Source organism: Arachis hypogaea, chromosome 16 (genome assembly GCF_003086295.3).
Source record: "Arachis hypogaea cultivar Tifrunner chromosome 16, arahy.Tifrunner.gnm2.J5K5, whole genome shotgun sequence".
NCBI lineage: Eukaryota > Viridiplantae > Streptophyta > Magnoliopsida > Fabales > Fabaceae > Arachis > Arachis hypogaea.
In genome coordinates this window covers 145376465-145395099 of record NC_092051.1, presented here as the reverse complement: position 1 = coordinate 145395099, position 18635 = coordinate 145376465, and the positions used below count along the sequence as shown (strand labels likewise).

At 31.3% G+C, this 18635-nt stretch overlaps 2 protein-coding genes across 2 annotated transcripts; one reads left to right on the top strand and one right to left on the bottom strand.

Annotated features, from left to right (window-relative positions):
• Nucleotides 1-3779: 3779 nt before the first annotated feature.
• On the top strand, nt 3780-4957 carry LOC112697546 (zinc finger protein 3). The gene has a single exon (XM_025750776.3). The coding sequence runs from the start codon at nt 3947-3949 to the stop codon at nt 4799-4801; it is 855 nt and encodes a 284-aa protein (XP_025606561.1). The 5' UTR covers nt 3780-3946; the 3' UTR covers nt 4802-4957.
• A 2991-nt stretch (nt 4958-7948) lies between these two features.
• LOC112697545 (uncharacterized protein At2g39795, mitochondrial) lies at nt 7949-11374 on the bottom strand. The gene is made up of 4 exons (XM_025750775.3): nt 10897-11374; nt 10140-10459; nt 9749-9912; nt 7949-8341 (listed from the first exon to the last, which is right to left on the bottom strand). Exons 1-3 carry the CDS (start codon nt 11140-11142, stop codon nt 9753-9755), a joined length of 726 nt encoding a protein of 241 aa, XP_025606560.1. The 5' UTR covers nt 11143-11374; the 3' UTR covers nt 7949-8341; nt 9749-9752.
• Between the last annotated feature and the right edge of the window lie 7261 nt (nt 11375-18635).

Sequence of the window (18635 nt, the reverse complement as noted above, 5' to 3'; positions counted from 1 at the left end):
TTTGGTGACTTTGGTGTAACATGGACAATGTTTGGCTTTGTCTCCCTAATAATAATATCATTAACCTACTTTATTTAAAGGGGACGCGCGTGATGCTCTCACTTCATCATTTTTTTTCCTTTTAATTAATTTTATTTTATGATCCTAAGTTGTTCCCAAAGGCCTTCTCCATCACTAATTAATAAAAACAATGGTGTAACCTTACTCAAATTTATTTAAATTCAAAAAATGATTGATCCTCATTTATATGGGTAATTATAATCAAATTATTATATTTAGACCGGAGACCAGGTAATAGCAAAAGTCATATATAAAATTATTATGTATATGAAAAATTAGTTATTAAATTAATTATTAGGGTAAAAAACGCATTTAAGCCAAGCTGAGAAATATTTTACGCAAATCAGACAAAATGAAAAAATTTTTAGCATTTAACCAGTGATCATTTAAATATAATTCGAATAAACATTGTTCGAACTTCATTTGCACCTAATTCGAAACAACATGGTTCGAACTAGGAACATTGAAATTTGCATGTAATTCGAATCAAGTTGGATCGAATTATAATAGAATAATTCGAATTGTGTCGATTCGAATTAGTAGGGTAACGTGACACTAAGGTGTTCGAATCATATTGATTCGAATTACATCCTGATTTATTTAAAAAATTAATAATTTATTAAAAAGTTTATTAAAAAATAATAATTTAAAAATTAAAAAATATATTTTATTTCATGCATTAAAAAAAAGTTAACAAAATATTTAATTACGAGACTTCTTTAAAATATTAATGAGCTATCAATTCGAATTCCATACAATACTTTTTTGTCCATTTTTAATAGCTCATGAATATTTTTTAATAAAATTTTTTAATAAATTTATTTAAATTATACTACAAAAAATATTTTATTCTATGCAAAATAATTTAAAAAAAATTGGCTTAAAAAAGGTTAGGAATACTACAGAAATTTGTAATGTTCTAATGACTTAGGTAAATACATGCATTTACACAAATTTTAAATAAAATACTCTACATAGTCAATAATAATTTAGAAATTAAAAAAATATTTTATTTAAACAAAATAATTAAAAAATATATTTTATTCTATACAAAATAATTTAAAAAAATTGGTTTAAAAGATGTTATGAGTACTATAAAAATTTGTAATATTCTAGTGATTTAGGTAAATACATGATAAAAATATATTTTCTTTAATTTCTAAATTATTATCGACTATGTTGAGTATTTCTTTAACGTCCTAAGTCATTAGGACATCACAAAATTTATTTTAATAAATTTATTTTAATTATACTACAAAAAAATATTTTATTCTATGCAAAATAATTTAAAAAATGGCTTAAAAGATGTTAGGAGTATTATAAAAATTTGTGATGTCCTAATGACTTAGAAATTAAAGAAAATATATTTTTAGTATATATTTACCTAAATTATTAGAATATTACAAACTTTTATAGTACTCATAATATCTTTTAAGCTATTTTTAAAAATTATTTTGTATAGAATAAAATATATTTTTTAATTATTTTGTATGGAATAAAATATTTTTTTAATTTCTAAATTATTATTGACTATGTAGAGTATTTTATTTAAAATTTGTGTACATGCATGTATTTACCTAAGTCATTAGAATATTACAAATTTTTATAGTACTCCTAACATTTTTAAGCCATTTTTTAAAATTGTTTTGCATAGAATAAAATATTTTTTGTATTATAATTTAAATAAATTTATTAAAAAAATTTATTAAAAAATATTCATGAGCTATTAAAAATGGACAAAAGAGTATTATATGGAATTCGAATTGATAGCTCATTAATATTTTAAAGAAGTCTCGTAATTAAATATTTTGTTAGTTTTTTTAATGCATGAAATAAAATATATATTTTTTAATTTTTAAATTATTAATTTTTTAATAAATTATTAATTTTTTAAATAAATCAGGGTGTAATTCGAATCAATATGATTCGAACTCCTTAGTGTCACGTTACCCTACTAATTCGAATCGACACAATTCGAATTATTCTATTGTAATTCGATCCAACTTGATTCGAATTACATACAAATTTCAATGTTCCTAGTTCGAACCATGTTGTTTCGAATTAGGTGCAAATGAAGTTCGAACAATGTTGATTCGAATTACATTTAAATGATCATTGGTTGAATGCTGAAAAATTTTTCATTTTGGCTGATTTGTGTAAAATATTTCTCAGTCTAGCTTAAATGTATTTTTTACCCTAATTATTATTTATTCAAATATAAATATATATTATTTTATTCATTTTTAATAATATATTAGATTTTAATATATATTTTATATAAATAACTGAATTTTTTGTGTATATATAACATTATTATTGATATATAAATAGATATGTAACACCTTTAATAATGTGCTAAGATAAAATTAAATAACGACTCAATGTACCAGACTCTATTTACTAATATTTAAATATCAAATATGGTATGTATATACAAAAAATTAATTATTAAATTATTTAAATTTTGCATGTGAATAGATTGTTTTTAGAATTTAAATTCGTACCATGCATCATTGTCATAAGTTTACATTTTTATTAGGATTGTATTTTAGAGAGTCAATATAATTTATTATTTTTGATAAGTAATCGATCGATAATATTTAAAAATATTAATTAAAAATATAGTATTAGACTATTGAATTAAAAATATTAGACTACTTATTAAAAATATTGCTACAATAAATTACAATTTTTTATCCCTAAACCTTTTTTTCTTAATCCATCGCACCGAAGATCACACTTTATTATTATTAGTTATTATTAGTAGAGGTATTTATGAGTTGGATGAAATTAGATTTGATGTGACTCAGACGATTTGAATTATATATCGGACTTATTGTTAGACTCGAACTCGACTTTAAACTCGATAAAACATACACATTTTTGGGTCATGGTTATACCGGGTAAAAATTGGGCAGTTAACATTATTTTTTTGTAAATTAACATGTGAAAATATCTGAATTTTTAAAACTCCAACCATTATTTGACATGGTAAAATTCACTTAGAAAAATATAACAAAAACAAATTCTTTACTAAAATTAAAGCATAACCACAATTAATACTAATATTGTCTAATAACACTAAATATTTAAATAAATACAAATAACACAATATTATGCATTAGTCTAAAGTCTTATGCATTTTAAACATAAAATATTAATTTATAGTCTTATAATGACTAATAACACAAAATATTAAGGTTTATAATATTTAAATTCCATATAAGAATAACCATCATTTATTACTAATAATACAAAATATTAATTGTGTATGATGATTGGGCCACCGGGTCGAATTCAGATGACCTGAGCTATGGTCTGGACTCGACTCAAAATAATGACCGGATCTACTTTTGAGACACTTATTCAACTCTAGACCCAATAAAATTATACCAAATTAGCCCCTAAAAAATTCGATATCGGACCGACTATTCGACACGGGCCGAACCATAAACACTTCTAATTATTATTGTCCTTGCTAAGCTAAACTCCAAAAAAAGTCCCTATACGATTGAAAGGACAATTTTATCAGGGTTATTATTTAGTGCTTGGTGTTTATTTAACTTATTTTTTATAATACATTTAAATATTTAAAATTTATTATTATTCTTTTGAATTAAATATTAAGTATTTAATGTTTTGAGAATTAAACACTAAACTTTTATACTTGATAGCAAACACCTTACTTAAATACTATACAATTGCATATAAGTGTTATAGATAGTCAAAAGTGTGGGTGTACATCAAATTTACTATTTTGACAAAACAAAGACTTGAGCATATAATCCTTATTCCAAATCCAAACATACATATTACATAGGATAATAATAAGACCAAATAAAACCATTATTTGTCTCCCCTCTATTTTATCCACTCTCAAGAACCCATGGAAACACTACTTCCTACCAATAAGAAACACTTCTTCTCTACACCTCCAACTCCATGTACACCTCAACACAAGAATCAACAATCTTTGCAAGACGAAGAAGCAGAAGAAAAAAAGGGTACAAACATAGATAATAATAACAATAATGCTTTCTTATTATTGGATTTGAATGTCTCCGGCAACCAAGACGATCTGAACGACGGATCGCCCGAGCTCAACCTCATAACTTGCTTGGATATGGATTCATTATCCAATCACAAAAATAATTCTCCATCAGAAGAAGACAAACCGAATTGTCTTGGTGACGGTTCATCTTCTTCCGACGTAGAAATGAGGGTTTTTTCTTGCAATTACTGCCAGAGAAAATTTTACAGTTCGCAAGCACTTGGCGGACACCAAAACGCTCACAAAAGGGAGCGATCAATAGCTAAGAGAGGCCACAGATTCGGGACGCAAATACTCTCCTCTACACCAGCCTTTGGAATGATTCCACTTCGCTACGCCGCCGCCAGCATAGCGTCTCTGCCGCTCCACGGCGGCGCGTGTGGCAACAGAGGACTCGGAATTCAAGCTCATGCAATGATCCATAAACCTTCACACAATGGACACCATCACGGTTGGTCAAGACCCCTTATTGATCCACAACCCGGTGTTGCAAAACTGGCTATGGCGGATTTTCATCGAACTTCGGCATTATCGGCGTCAAGAGGAAGCGTCGGAAGATTTGAAGTGGCGAACACTGTGATGAATTCAGCATCGCCAAATAAAGAAATCAGTGAGTTTTTTCTTAGTAGTGGAACTCATCGTCATCATCAAGATGAAATCAAGCATCTTGATTTGTCTCTCAAGCTTTAAGTCATGTTATCAAATTTTCACTATATTTTCTTAATTAATTAGTTAGATCAATTAGGGAGTCTTAAGATGATTTTTTTGTCAATTTTTTTAATTATTCACTGTGTGATATAAATATTATTGTGCATATTTAATTTTTCTTCTTGGGAGGATCAAAGTTCATTACCAGTTACAATAGCTTTAGATATTTTCTCAGGTGGAGTTTGCTAAGTCCTTTTTTTTTCGGAAATTTTTTTTTATTTTTGTTGTCATCGTCTCAGTAGATAAGTGAACACTATAATTAAAGGGTAATTTTTTTTCCAAACTCCAAGTTTATATGTATACTCTTGTAGTCTTGTTGATCTCATGTCTGAAGTTAGAATCTGCTGCCACTGACATAACTGATTCTATTTTCATAAATCAAATTGGTTTTTTCCGAATCCCCATATATAAGATTGATTTGAGAGAATCCGTCACTACGTCAGTGCATTGTCATAGCTGGCATGAATATAACCATTAACCAAAATCAAACTGCTTGGAGAATAATATTTATACTAAAATTTAGTACTCATAGAAAATGTTCTATCTAATCTTTTTATAAATAACATGTGATAGATCTTTTAGTCGTTAAGAGAATTAAGATTATGTCACGAATTATACAAGTACAAGCTAAGCAAATTGATATTCTTAAATTCCTATCATCACACAACTATTCCTTGATCGGTTTAGAACCTTAGCTACCTAATTTATTATATCCGTGAAATGAAACATTTAGTGCTACATTCTTGATTATCATACATTCTTTCTGGTCTTTATCATCAAAATTTGGCCGTTATTATAGAAAATTCAACTAAATTAACTCAAGAAATTGTCTATCTGTATTATTTCTCTTTTTTTTTATCCTCAAGATTCGAACTCAAAATCACAGGTAATAATATCGTAATATTCACTAATATATAGTTAGATTCAAGAGGTTTGTGTATCTTGGGACAAGAAGATTCCTATTAAATGTACCAGAATAAAAAGACAAGAGCCAATGGCAAGGCGACTCCACTAATAAACGTTTTAAATATTGTCATTGTTATAACAAAGACCAAAATAGTTAGTGGGTTAGGAACTGGATAACACTAATAAAAGTATAAAACATACTATATTATTATTATTATAGAAATTTTAAGAACTTATATTAAGATTATTATTAATAAAAGTTTTTTATTTTTTTCAATAAATAAATAAAAATACATTAAAAATTTAAATATTATGTATTTTCAATTAATAACTTTAATATATGTCTTTTTTAGTTGAACTATTCTTATTATTATATGATGAAAGAAAAAGAATGAAGAAAAAAATAATGAGACTATTTCTTTGTCCACACCTGTTGAAGGAAAAATCAGAAAAAGACTGCTTTTTCTATGATTCAGGTTTTAATAATAGGAACAGATTTTTGTCCTATGTGAGGTTAATGTACTAAGTACCAACTACTAAGTCACTATCAATGCAGTGGCCTCAAATCTAGGAAGAGATCCTTGTGTGGTTATATCTAATTGTATAATAACAAATGTTAATAACATTATAACAACACTGCAACTAATTGCATACTAAGGACAAAGTATCTGTGTTTAAATAATATTAATCAAACGTGGCTGTTAGTCATCAAAACCTGCCATGGTGCCGAAGCAAAAGATCAAATAGTACAAATTGTTTTACACATGCTTTGTTCCAAAAGCATAACTTATATTTATTTTATCCATTTTATTATTATTAATCCTTTACGTTAGGCCAATAAATATTATATTAAAATATTTGATGAGATTCTAAAAATACATCTCTCTTAACCCCAAATTTTTCATATGTAGCATGTAGGTATCAAATTTAAGAATTTAAATCACTGATCAAGAATATAGATTTGTTGCTGAAACTTTAAATAATGACTTTTACTATATAGTGATATATATGCTAGTGTCACCACATACATGGGAATCTATCTTTTTCTGATCCTTTTAGTACTTTTCACAAGCGCATGGATAACTAGGACGATAACTAATACTAAGTGTTGGTCCTAGATTTAAGGGATTGTTTGGCTTATAGCTTATAGAATAGACGATGCTTTGGTACAAAAGAAACGCAGATTCTTTTCATTCATGATTTGAAGATCACTCACTATTTTTTAGTTTAGTTAAATATATTGAGATGAGTTAGAACCTTCAAGCCAGGATTTGAGATGGCCAAAATAAAGTCAAGATACCTAACGCTATATGCTTTACACCTTTCAAGAGAGATATCGACAGAATTTATATTTCTATGTGATAATTTGTTTTAGACACCAGCATATAATTATATACTGTAACATATATAAAAGTAGTGATTATCATACTATTTCAATTTGTTTGTATACGGATAATAAAAACGATTAATATCAATATAAAACTCTCTTGTAGTGATTATCATACTATTTCATGTGAGTTTTTTTTTTTTTAAATGTTGTTCACATACTCGATCCAAAAAGGGGAGGAGACTAAAATATTCTATGATTAGTTAAACGTTTCCCTTCGACGTTATAGTTAAATTTGGATTAAGTTAATAGTATATATTTAAATAGACCCACAAATCCAGCGCCTTAATTTAAGTTAAAATGTGATGTCAAATCCATTTTACCTTAATCTTTTAGTTTGTTAATTTAAACCTTCTCAAATTAGGAACACCTAACCACTTCTGTTAATTTGAATCTCCTTAACTCTGCTCCTCACAGCCGCTTGATCCCAATAAATAATGTGTCAAACTACGTAAAAAGGCTATTGTGTTCCCTAAACACATGCTAGAGAATCTAGGTCGTTTATATAGGACCCAATGAATCCAAGGGTATGATGCGCCCTACAAAAGTAAGGAGCACCCCAAGTCCCAACCACATCACCTTCACTATCACCAATTCACCATCATACCATGATCTTTAATATTGAAAAACAAGGTTTACCACTAATTTTTAACCAACAACCTCTTGATTTCTCTGTTCAAAATTACCCAACAATTTCTAGTTAATTAGAACTTCTCAAAACAAACATATACCTGATAACTAGTTAACTACAAAATACAAACTATAGCCAAGAGGTTGAGGTATCCAAAGCTATTCTCAGTGATCAAGTTAATACGCCAGGGATTTAACACACAAGATTAGGACTATTTGCTTTTATTGAAAATTCGATGAATTGACTCCATTATAACACCATAAGGACCAATGACAAACAGAGCCCAGCACCTAAATACGCATTAAGACAACAGCACCAAGTAAAGTGGTGCATCCTATGTTGATTCATTTCTCATTCTACAGAAAGAACAGGCACATTAGTGCCTCCCGGATATTTTAGATGTAAGGAGTAAGGAGTAGTGGTTGCTGAGATGGCACAGCGAAGTGTGTCCAAGGGGAACTTTTGGGGCATCAAATTCATAATGCATCCAACCAAAAAATAAGTGCATTACCATTAGTTGTAGGCAACTGGATATGCAGTCCTTTCCCACATGGTTTAATTCATGCTTGATGTTTTACAAGTTTCTTGGCTCCACAATCTGTTAGATGTTTTCATGATTTCAGACTTGGTCCCACTTTTGCGTAACAGAATTATGCAACTTTGTATAAAGAACAATGGAGTATGCAATTTCAAGTAGAGATTTAATTTCAATATATTGTTAGTGTAAAACATCTATACTACCAATCAAATGTTTCAAATGTTGTTACCAAGATAAATGACTCTTACAACTAAGACCGGTCAATATTCATGTGCAAAAATTCCATGAGCTAGATATTTAAAATAATATAATAGTTTTCCCACAAATAATTTCACTCTTTTACACAGACTTCCCCTTCATCACTCGGAATATTTCCTAAACAACAAATTATGTATAGACCTAGTCATGTTTAAGCCACTTCTAAGTTCAAACCTCACATGATTCTAGTATCTTAATGAAAAATCAACACAAGTTGGCCCTACGAAAACTTATGTCAATACATTCACCAACATATCACACTACAAGATTCCACCACATAATGTTATTACACACCAAAACTAAAATTGTTCACATATAAAAATTACACCCATGTACGATATAAGGGTGTACATGGGTTTGGTTTGGTAGGTTGGCTTGATCTCTCTCTCTCTCTCTCTCTTTTTTTAAAGGATAGAATGCTAGATGCAAAAGGCACCAAAATTTCAAATTTCAAATCTATATTCTTTGAGGTGGATAGTTTCTAAATCTTAGCAACTATTTCTCCAGATAAATCACTATTCATTCAGACAAGTTAGCAACAGCAACTTCAGAAGAAGCTTTGCTAATTTTATGCTAACATTAACATAAAAAGGAAAGAAGGCCTTCAAGACATGCCATCTTCTCACCAACATCAACAGATCTGATGTGGATATATCACTAATCAAGCACAATAACGAATATAGAGTAGATTATGTAGTCAAAACGTAAATGCAATTGCACTACACATACAGTCGAAGCAAAAAGACGTGATTATCATCATGAGGATAAAAGTTATTCGGCCAAAACAAGATGCAATATCACCAGAAGATAGAAGTCACAACACTATTTTAATGCCTAACACAAGGTACATTGGTATGGCATTGAGTACTCAAAGCTTACAACCAATTCTCAACCTCAATAATGAATCCACACTTTTCTTTCTCTAGATATGTTATTAAATAGAAAATAATACAAATAATATAAATTAAATTAAGTCATTTCAATTCTATCTTTGTTCACTATATAATCATCAAAGTTTTAAACTACTGGGATTGCAATCACAAATGCAAAATATTATAGTTTAACAACCCGAGGGTGTATTCACATCAAACAAAGAAATTGATGCCAAGTACTACAAACAAAAGAATATCAAAGAACTTCAACTCAAGAAACTAATTCATACAACAGCAAAAGTCACTGTTTATATCAACTTTTAGCTGCCAAGCTTACCGGTCTACTTTTCCACAAAAGACTTGAGTCTATCCATCCATCGCAAAAGTTCAATTTTATCCTTGTTCAACATATAATAATGCAAGAATGTAGAGAGCTGATGATTTATTCCTCTTGCATCTAAGTACTCGCAAAACTTTTCCTGAACCTTAGGATTTAGGCTCCTGAAATCAGATGAAACATGTTATAAGAATCATCAACAAATCGACAATGAATAACTAAATAAATTCAAAAACTAATTTTTTGTAATTTCATGTAGACATACATAGTTGAAAATATGAAACTTTTTGCCATTGAATGCATGAGAATAATTGCATGGTTAAGCCAGATTCTACTCTACCAAACAAACACTGCGCATGACGAGATGCAAAGGTAAAAATGTAAGTCAAACCTAAAATCAGGTCCCAGGTAAGGCCTAGCTGACATCTGTTTATGCCTTAATATGTAAACTCTCTCCACATTTAAACAATCTGGCCATGCTGAACAGATAAACTCCAACTCATTGCCACTGTCCCCCTTTGATATATCCACAAGTAAACTAAGGTGAAGACGCACATTCGTTGCAGAACTGTCCTCCACAGGAACATGTTCACACCCATCAAACATGGTAGCTTCAACTTTGATATCTTCCCGATCATCAAACCTACCCCTCATCACTACCACCTGCTCACCCGACCGCTCTTCAACTGCAAAAGAATTGAATCTCGTAGGCTGCATAAATTTGGGGAAGACATTATTCTTTAGGAAACATGATCCAGTACTTACTAAATCACACACTAATTATTTGAAAATGAGAAAGAAAATACCATTACACAAATTATGGAGCAATTCAACAGCTGCCAGTTATATTTCATCATATTTCAAATATTTATTGTGAAAGCAGCATCCAATATATGCTCAGTTTGATAATTCACACTATATGCCATACTCATAAACATTATGTCAAGAAACCATTCCTCCTAGAAGTTTAATCTGTTGGGAAGGGACACACGAATGATTCTATATCCAACACGCTTCCCCAGGTAAGAGACCAATAACAGAAATAACTGATAATAACAGAATCTAAAGAGCATTAACAGAAACGCTAAAATGCCAGAATTGCAGATTTTCTTTTCTTCTCTAGAAAATTGTTGAAGGAGAGTGAGAACCTGTTGTGGAGGAGTATACTCGACCAGATACTCGATTTCGTTTCCAAGTATTCGCAAGATGTTGGATTCAAAGAGCGATTTGGGAGATTTGGTAATTGCCTCGGCTGCATAATTTCTTCTTCCAGAATCCAACGTAACAGAGCGACAATTCGTCAGAGTTGTTTTAACAAGCGACGAAGAAGAAGATGAAGGACAGTTCCATTTCCAAATATGCGCTCTTTGAAGCGTTCTAATGAAGCCAGCCATTAATTCATTCAAATTTACAATTCTGGAAATTGGAGATTATGAGAGAAAATAGAACGAAGGTCTCGGATAGGATTCAAGGAACCACAGGTGTGGCTCTTCCGGAGCAGGTGGTCGGAGGTGGCGACGAACGGAGGATGCGGAGGAGGTGGCCCGGGAAACAGGGGAAGAAGGGACTCAGCTGTTAGCTGCTGGGTTTAGGGCTTTACACCTTAGGGTTGTTAATAGGGGTGGCAATGGGTAGGGTAGGGTAGGGTAGAGTTTGAACCCAACCCTAACCCTACCCGCGGGTTGACAAAAAAAATATTATAATAACACAAATATCTTATAAATAACATAAGTATCCTTGGTTCAGTGGTTAGGAACTTTTTGCACATGCTTAAGGTCTTTGGTTCAACTTCCATATATAACATTTTTAAACATATATAACACATATTATGGGGGGTGCGGGTAGGGCGGGTAGGGTTGAGACTCAACCCGCTCCGTGTCCAACCCTACCGCAGCGGATCGGGTTGGCAACCCTACCCGATCGGGTTGGATCGGGTTGGGTACCCGCGGATAGGGTCCATGCTGCCAGGCCTAGTTGTTAAAGACTATCAATCTAATTGGAATAATTAAATTATAATAAAAATAATTCAAAATTTTAAAATCTGTTTTATTTTTTAAATAAAATAAAATAAATTTTATTTTTTAGTTAAGTATCAAAATACAATTTTAACATTTATGTTCTCTAATAAAGATTTAAATGGAGATTTTGTAAGGATAAAATTTTTTTTTTTTAATTTGATTTGAGACCTAGTGTAAAATTATCATTTTAATACTGTGTCTCATTATAATTTAAATTTTAATGTAAATTATATCATAAAATTATTTTTAATTATTTTAAATAATTTTAATTAAATTACAAAAATTAACTAAAATAAAAATATAAAATTAAAAAAATAATAAGTATATACTATATTTAAAAGGTATTGCACACTAACAAAAATAATATTTAAATATTATCTAATTAAGCATGATAATATTTAAAAAAATACATTATATATTTAAAATATTATATGAATAAAATAAATACAAAGCCATTATAATATTAAACATAATAAAACTCTAAACTTAATTATTAAATGGGTTTTATTTTTTTTTACTAAATTACTAAGAAAATAATAAAATGCAAGAATACATCTGAATATATCTTATTTGTTTGAGTATATTTTGATTGAGTGTTTGTCACAACGGTTACAATAACAATCTTACAATGTTTATTTAATAAGTTTAATAAATTATACAAATGGTGATATTTTGTTAATTTTTTTTAAATAATATTATCTTTTTTATTGATACAATAATCTTTTTAAATATTGTATTCGATACAAATTTTAATTTAAATCACTTCAATTAATATAAAAGTTAAGAATGATAAAAAAGTTCCATTAATTAGTCTTATATATATTTTTTTAATTGAGTTATTCCACCAAAAATTTTTTTAATTGGGTTCTTACATTTTTTTTATTTAGGTTTCTATACCAATTCTTTTTTTTAGTTGGATCTCTATAAAATTAAGCCAATTACTACTAAAAAGGACTTAATTGACAAAAAAAATTTTGTGTAGAGACTCAATTAAAAAGAAAAAAGTATAAAGACTTAATTAAAAATTTTACGAAACTATAGAGACCAACAGAATAATTAAACCTATTTTAAAAAAATAAATATTTTTATATTAAACTAAAAATTAATAAAAGACCTAATATTCGATTAAAATAAATATTAATAAATACAAATAAACATAGTTAAAAGCAGCCCAATCAACCTTTGAGGCAAGAAAAATCCCTTAATATCTCTCTAATCACATTCCAGTCGTTTGACACCCTCATTAAAACCATAATCTTTCGAATTATATCCTTTTTAACATGATTAGTAGAAACACAAAAAAAAAAAAAAATTGCACCAAAGAGAATTCCTCTTCCAAATTAATTTCGCACTCCACTTTCCCCAAGTCAACCAAATTTTCAAGATTATTCCTAGACCCTGATAAAGCACTCAAAACCAGATTTTCCGAATTTCATAGATTTTATAATACCACAGCCACTTAATGTTGAGTATTTTTTTTGTTTGATTTAGTGTTGATATATATTTTTGTTAACCATTTTTTTTTTTTTGGTCATGGTTAACCATTTAATAGTCCATCTAAAAAGATAAATAATAAATTGTTATTGGTATTGAAATAGATATTGATGGACTTTTACTTGGCTACATCTGTAACTATGGGCTTATCAACGTGATTTTAGAGAGGGCCAATTTTGAATAATAATGAGTTGAGCAATGCAACCCAAAAACGTTCACTGATATCATTGATTCATAAAACAAAAAATTCTTAGAAGGTAACAAGTTTGATTTTGATATTTTTAACTAACTAATGAATATGCAATTCTATACTACCTTAATGTTTCTTATGAGTAAAACATTAAATCTTATGTAACATTGTTCACATCAATCATTGATGGTAGCTTTGAGTTAATGTCTTGTACATATATTTACCTGTGCTTAGTACTTAATATGCTTCATTTCATATTATTTTACAAGATAATTACCACAAATTGCTCAATGTGTAATTGTTAAGGAAAAGAAATAAAATAAATAAAAAAGTTATGCTACTAGATTTTCATAATAAGTATATTCTGGAAATATAATGGAACACGACTAGGGTATATGAACAATTAAAATATTATTATCATTAAATTTTTGAAAAAAATATAAAAATAGACATAAATCATAAACGAACTAACTTTTTCCCATCTCCACTATATCGTATGGTGTTACACTAGTAAAATAGACTTCCACAAAGTTATTCCTGTTCCTATAGAAAAAGCATGTGACTTTTTTCTTCAAGAAAGCAAAAGAGAAAAATGGTGGTAGGAAAAAGAAAGATAGAAATTAAAGCATAGATTCCTTTAATTTGGTACCAAATTAAAGGATATGAAAATTAAAAGTTAGAAAGAAGCTTGTGAGGTATATGTATATCTCTTAATAAACAACTAGAGAAATTAAATTAAATTAAATTAAAGTAATATATTAAAACATATTTCACAATTTTATAATGAAACAGAGCATATCCATCCTTTATTATTTTGTCAAATAAAACACAAATGATTATAAGAATGGTAATGTATCCATTTTATTTACTTTAATTTTTAAAGTATTCACCATTAATATTAGTAATTAATTATTTTGAAATTAAAACTTCTCTAAGAGGATATAAATTTCCAGTCACACGAATCACATTATCGAAGATAATTGAATTCTTAATTAATTGTCAAATGTGCTAAGGCTTTTATCCATATTATATCCTGGTACTTAAAATGATGACATTATCCTTTAATATATGGGAAGAAAGGAAAAGTAGAAATAAAGCATTTTCTCCAATCTTAGCTTTTTAGAAGCCATGTTATTATAAACCCAGATGAAGACTTGTCATTATTTTGGGAACTTAGAATCCATCACTTTTGAGTACGACAAATCCCAAAATGATGAAACTGGCAGATAAGGTCCTGTCTGTGTTTGAAACCCGGACATCCACGCTTATAACAATTCAATAATACAACCTTTTTTTTTTTGAAGATAATATAATAAGGGAGCTACTCAAATGAAGATGCAAAAAACATCTTTTTATGAAGATGCTTTGTATAAAAGTGTGATTTATTGATTTGGCCACACTTTAAATAAAAACAACACTTTTATAACATATCAAAATCTAACCCTACACTCCATCATCTAAGGGTCAAAAAGAAAAATCATCACATGAAGATAATTATAATATCTTCATGGGAGTACCCACCATATAATAATTCTACCATGTCTCATGCTCCATCATCACACATGATGGAGGTTTTTAGTATCCTCTCCTTGCATAAATCATTAAAGGTATGGTACGATTGGTTCGGGAAAATATTGGTGAAAATATTTATTAGAAATATGTTTTAGAAAATTTGATATTAGATAATATAATCCATCAAAATTACACGAGGTAATTTAAAATTAATTGGGCTCACAGTATTATTAAGGAGATATTGTTACCTACCTAGCTGGAATCACTGCAACAAATAAGTCATTAATTCATATTTAAAAAACGTGACCTATTATATATAAAAAAAAAAGTGTGAATTTAAAAAGAAAAAAGATATATGTCTTTTGAATCTCATAAGATAAGTTTGAACCATAAATTGTGCAAAGGTCTATTTTTGTGTTATCCTTCAATTCTTTCTTCTTCTTTTTTTCTTACAATAACGGGAAACAAAAATGAACGACCGCCAAATTTCTATTTTATAAAAATTCTAATATCATGTTATTGTCCCAAAAATTTAATTAAACTGAGATAAAAATGTTGATACGTATTTCAAATGTTCGTGATATAAAAAGTTCAAGAGTTATTTAGAAGATATTTTAGTTGACATTTTTAGAATATTTTATTTAATGTATTTTGATTTGTTTATTTAATTACTAGATTAGGCTTTATGTATATCCTAACTTCCAAAAATAAACAACGAAAAAAAAATGTCTGAACAACGCTCTGCTAGGGTTTCTACGCAAGAAGACGATCTAGTACAAAGAAGTACTAAAAAAGTTAAAACGCGAGGAGAGGTGAACCTTAATCATCCTCCGGATTGCATGGACGTTGTTCCAGTTGAGGAGAGAAACATACCGCTCCATAAATGTTCATATAAGGAATCACTACTGACCGGGCCTGGATTGGAAGGCGATCACGAGTCCTCGTCCATCATGGACGATGAGGAACCTAACCCGGAGGACAAGTGGTATAAAGAGGATAATGATGGGGTGAATGGTGAAGAACCTTTTAATCCATGTCCTACGATTCCAGTCTCAAAGGAGGAATTTGAGGAGTGGTGTAAGCCATGGAAGAATGCTCTGATGGTCAAAGTTCTGGGGAAGCGTGTGACTTTCGCCTTTATGGAGCAACGTCTTCGTAGAGACTGGGAAGGTAAAGGTAAAATTCATGTTATTGATATGAATCGTGATTATTTTCTGGTTCATTTTTCAGATGAGGAAGACTACACCCACGCGCTTATGGAAGGGCCCTGGATGGTCGCTGGGCACTATCTTATTGTTCAGAGATGGAGACCGTTTTTCTTATCAGAAACTACAGAAGCAACAAAAATTGCTGCGTGGATCCGCATTCCGAATCTCCCCATAGAACTTTATAACCACCGATTCCTCTGGAGGGTAGGCTCAGCCATTGGCAATATGCTCAAAATCGATCGAACTACATCTATCCATTCAAGGGGAAAATTTGCCCGTATATGCGTGGAGATCGATCTGGCTAAACAACTAGTTCCACGCATCTCGGTACTTGGTTGTGAGCTACATCTTGAGTATGAAGGTTTGTATCAAATTTGCTTTTCTTGTGGCAGATATGGACACAGATCAGATCAGTGCTCCGAAAACACTTCAACAAATAAACCTCCCATGGATGGTGACGTCGCCGAAAGCAATCCCCCGGTGGACAGAACAGCTGGCCATGGTGATGCCCAAAATAGAAAGCCGGGATCCTCGCAGAATCAGCATAATAATGATATGCATGGAAATGGGCATAATACCCCTGACTTTGGGCCTTGGATGATGGTAAAAAGATTCAATAATAAAAAGAAGATCCCAATGGGACAGCAACAATATCATGGCAATCAAAGGCAGATCATTACAATTAATGATGAGAGGGACGGGTTGTCAAGGAGGAAAGATCCTATTGGGTCTCGTTTCACGGCCTTAAATGAGGATAATTCGGAGGAAACACGGGGAAGCCAGGAAAATGACGAGTATGTCCAAAAGGATATAGAAGATGTTGGGCTGAAGCAAACACAAGCCCAAAATGGCTTGGGCAAGACCCCAGCAGTCCAAAAAAGAATCCTGAAACATGGGGCTGGAAAGAACCCCCAAAATCAAAAAAAAGTCAACCCTCCCCCAAAGGGATTACCCGACCCAGGTGGAAAACCAACCCACCCAAGAAATAAGGAGAAAAACCCGGTTCCTGTTTCCCCCAACCCTAAAGGTCTGGAATCACAACCGAAGGTCTACAAAGGGAAAGACACTGATCTTGAACGCGAAGGCATGGAACTTGTGGTTAGGGATTATATGAGGAGGATGGAACGAGAGAAATGGGAAGCTTTCAACTCTTCAAAAAATGCCCAAATGAGTCTGGATCAACATGCCATTCGAGAAAATATGCTATTTAATTCGGAGTTAACTCAATTTCCAACCGGTGACCGTTCAGGGGGCGGTGAGCCTCTAAGCAACCATGTGAAGCAAGCTGATGTCCTTATGATAGAGGCTACTAGCAGGGACAGCAAGGAGGAAGCGTCCTCCAAGGGCCGTATAGGGCCGGAACAGGGGACCTCTGTTCGCAAGTAGGCTGGCCGTCGGTGGCTATTTTCCCCAGGTTTCTTGATAATGAATATTATATGCTGGAATTGTAGAGGTGCTGGCAGTAAAGCCTTCCCTTCAATTATTCGGGACCTGCGTCACGAGTATGAGGTAAATCTCCTCTTCCTGTTAGAAACTCATGTCAGTGGAAATCGTGGTAAACAGATTCGTGATAAGATGGGTTTTGACAAATCCTTTGTGGTAGATGCTATGGGTCACTCTGGGGGTATATGGTGCCTCTGGGACTCCTCTATTTGGAATATGGATGTGGTGGAGCAGGATAGACAATTTGTCCATCTACAAGTCTCTGGGAAGAACTCAAGCCCCTGGCTTCTCACTGTAGTGTATGGTAGCCCCCAAAGGGTGACCAGAAGAGCCCTGTGGAGTTCTATTGAATCGTATGCAAGGAATGTGAATCTCCCCTGGTGCCTATTGGGGGATTTCAATGCTATGCTGCATAATCATGAAAAACGTGGGGGGAGTTCAGTTAATAACCAAAGTGCCTGTAAGGAGTTCCAGAATTGTGTCTCGACCTGTGGCCTGGTGGACTTGGGGTACTCAGGTTGGCCCTTCACATGGAAAAGAGGGGACCTGGCGGAGAGACTAGACAGGGGCCTGAGCAACCTGGAATGGCAAATTGCTTTCCCTGAAGCGTATGTTAAACACCTTCCTATGCTCAAATCAGACCACTCTCCTATATGTTTGCAACTCTCTAAGGCTGTCTCACAGAACAGAGGGAGAAGGCCCTTCCGTTTTCTTGCAGCCTGGATCACCCATCCGGAATTTGGAAACTTGGTTGATAACGCTTGGAATGTCAGAAACTCTTGGGATAAGGGAATAGCAGATTTCAAAAACAAAATAAAGGAGTGGAATAATTCAGTCTTTGGTAATATTTTTAAACGGAAAAACAGAATCCTCCGAAGGCTCCAGGGGATTACTAATAGGTTAGGATTCTCCCAAAACTACTACTTGGAAAAGCTGCAGAAAGAGTTGTGGATGGAATATGAGAATATTCTCCTTCAAGAGGAGATGTTATGGTTTCAAAAAGCTAGAACTAACTGGATCAA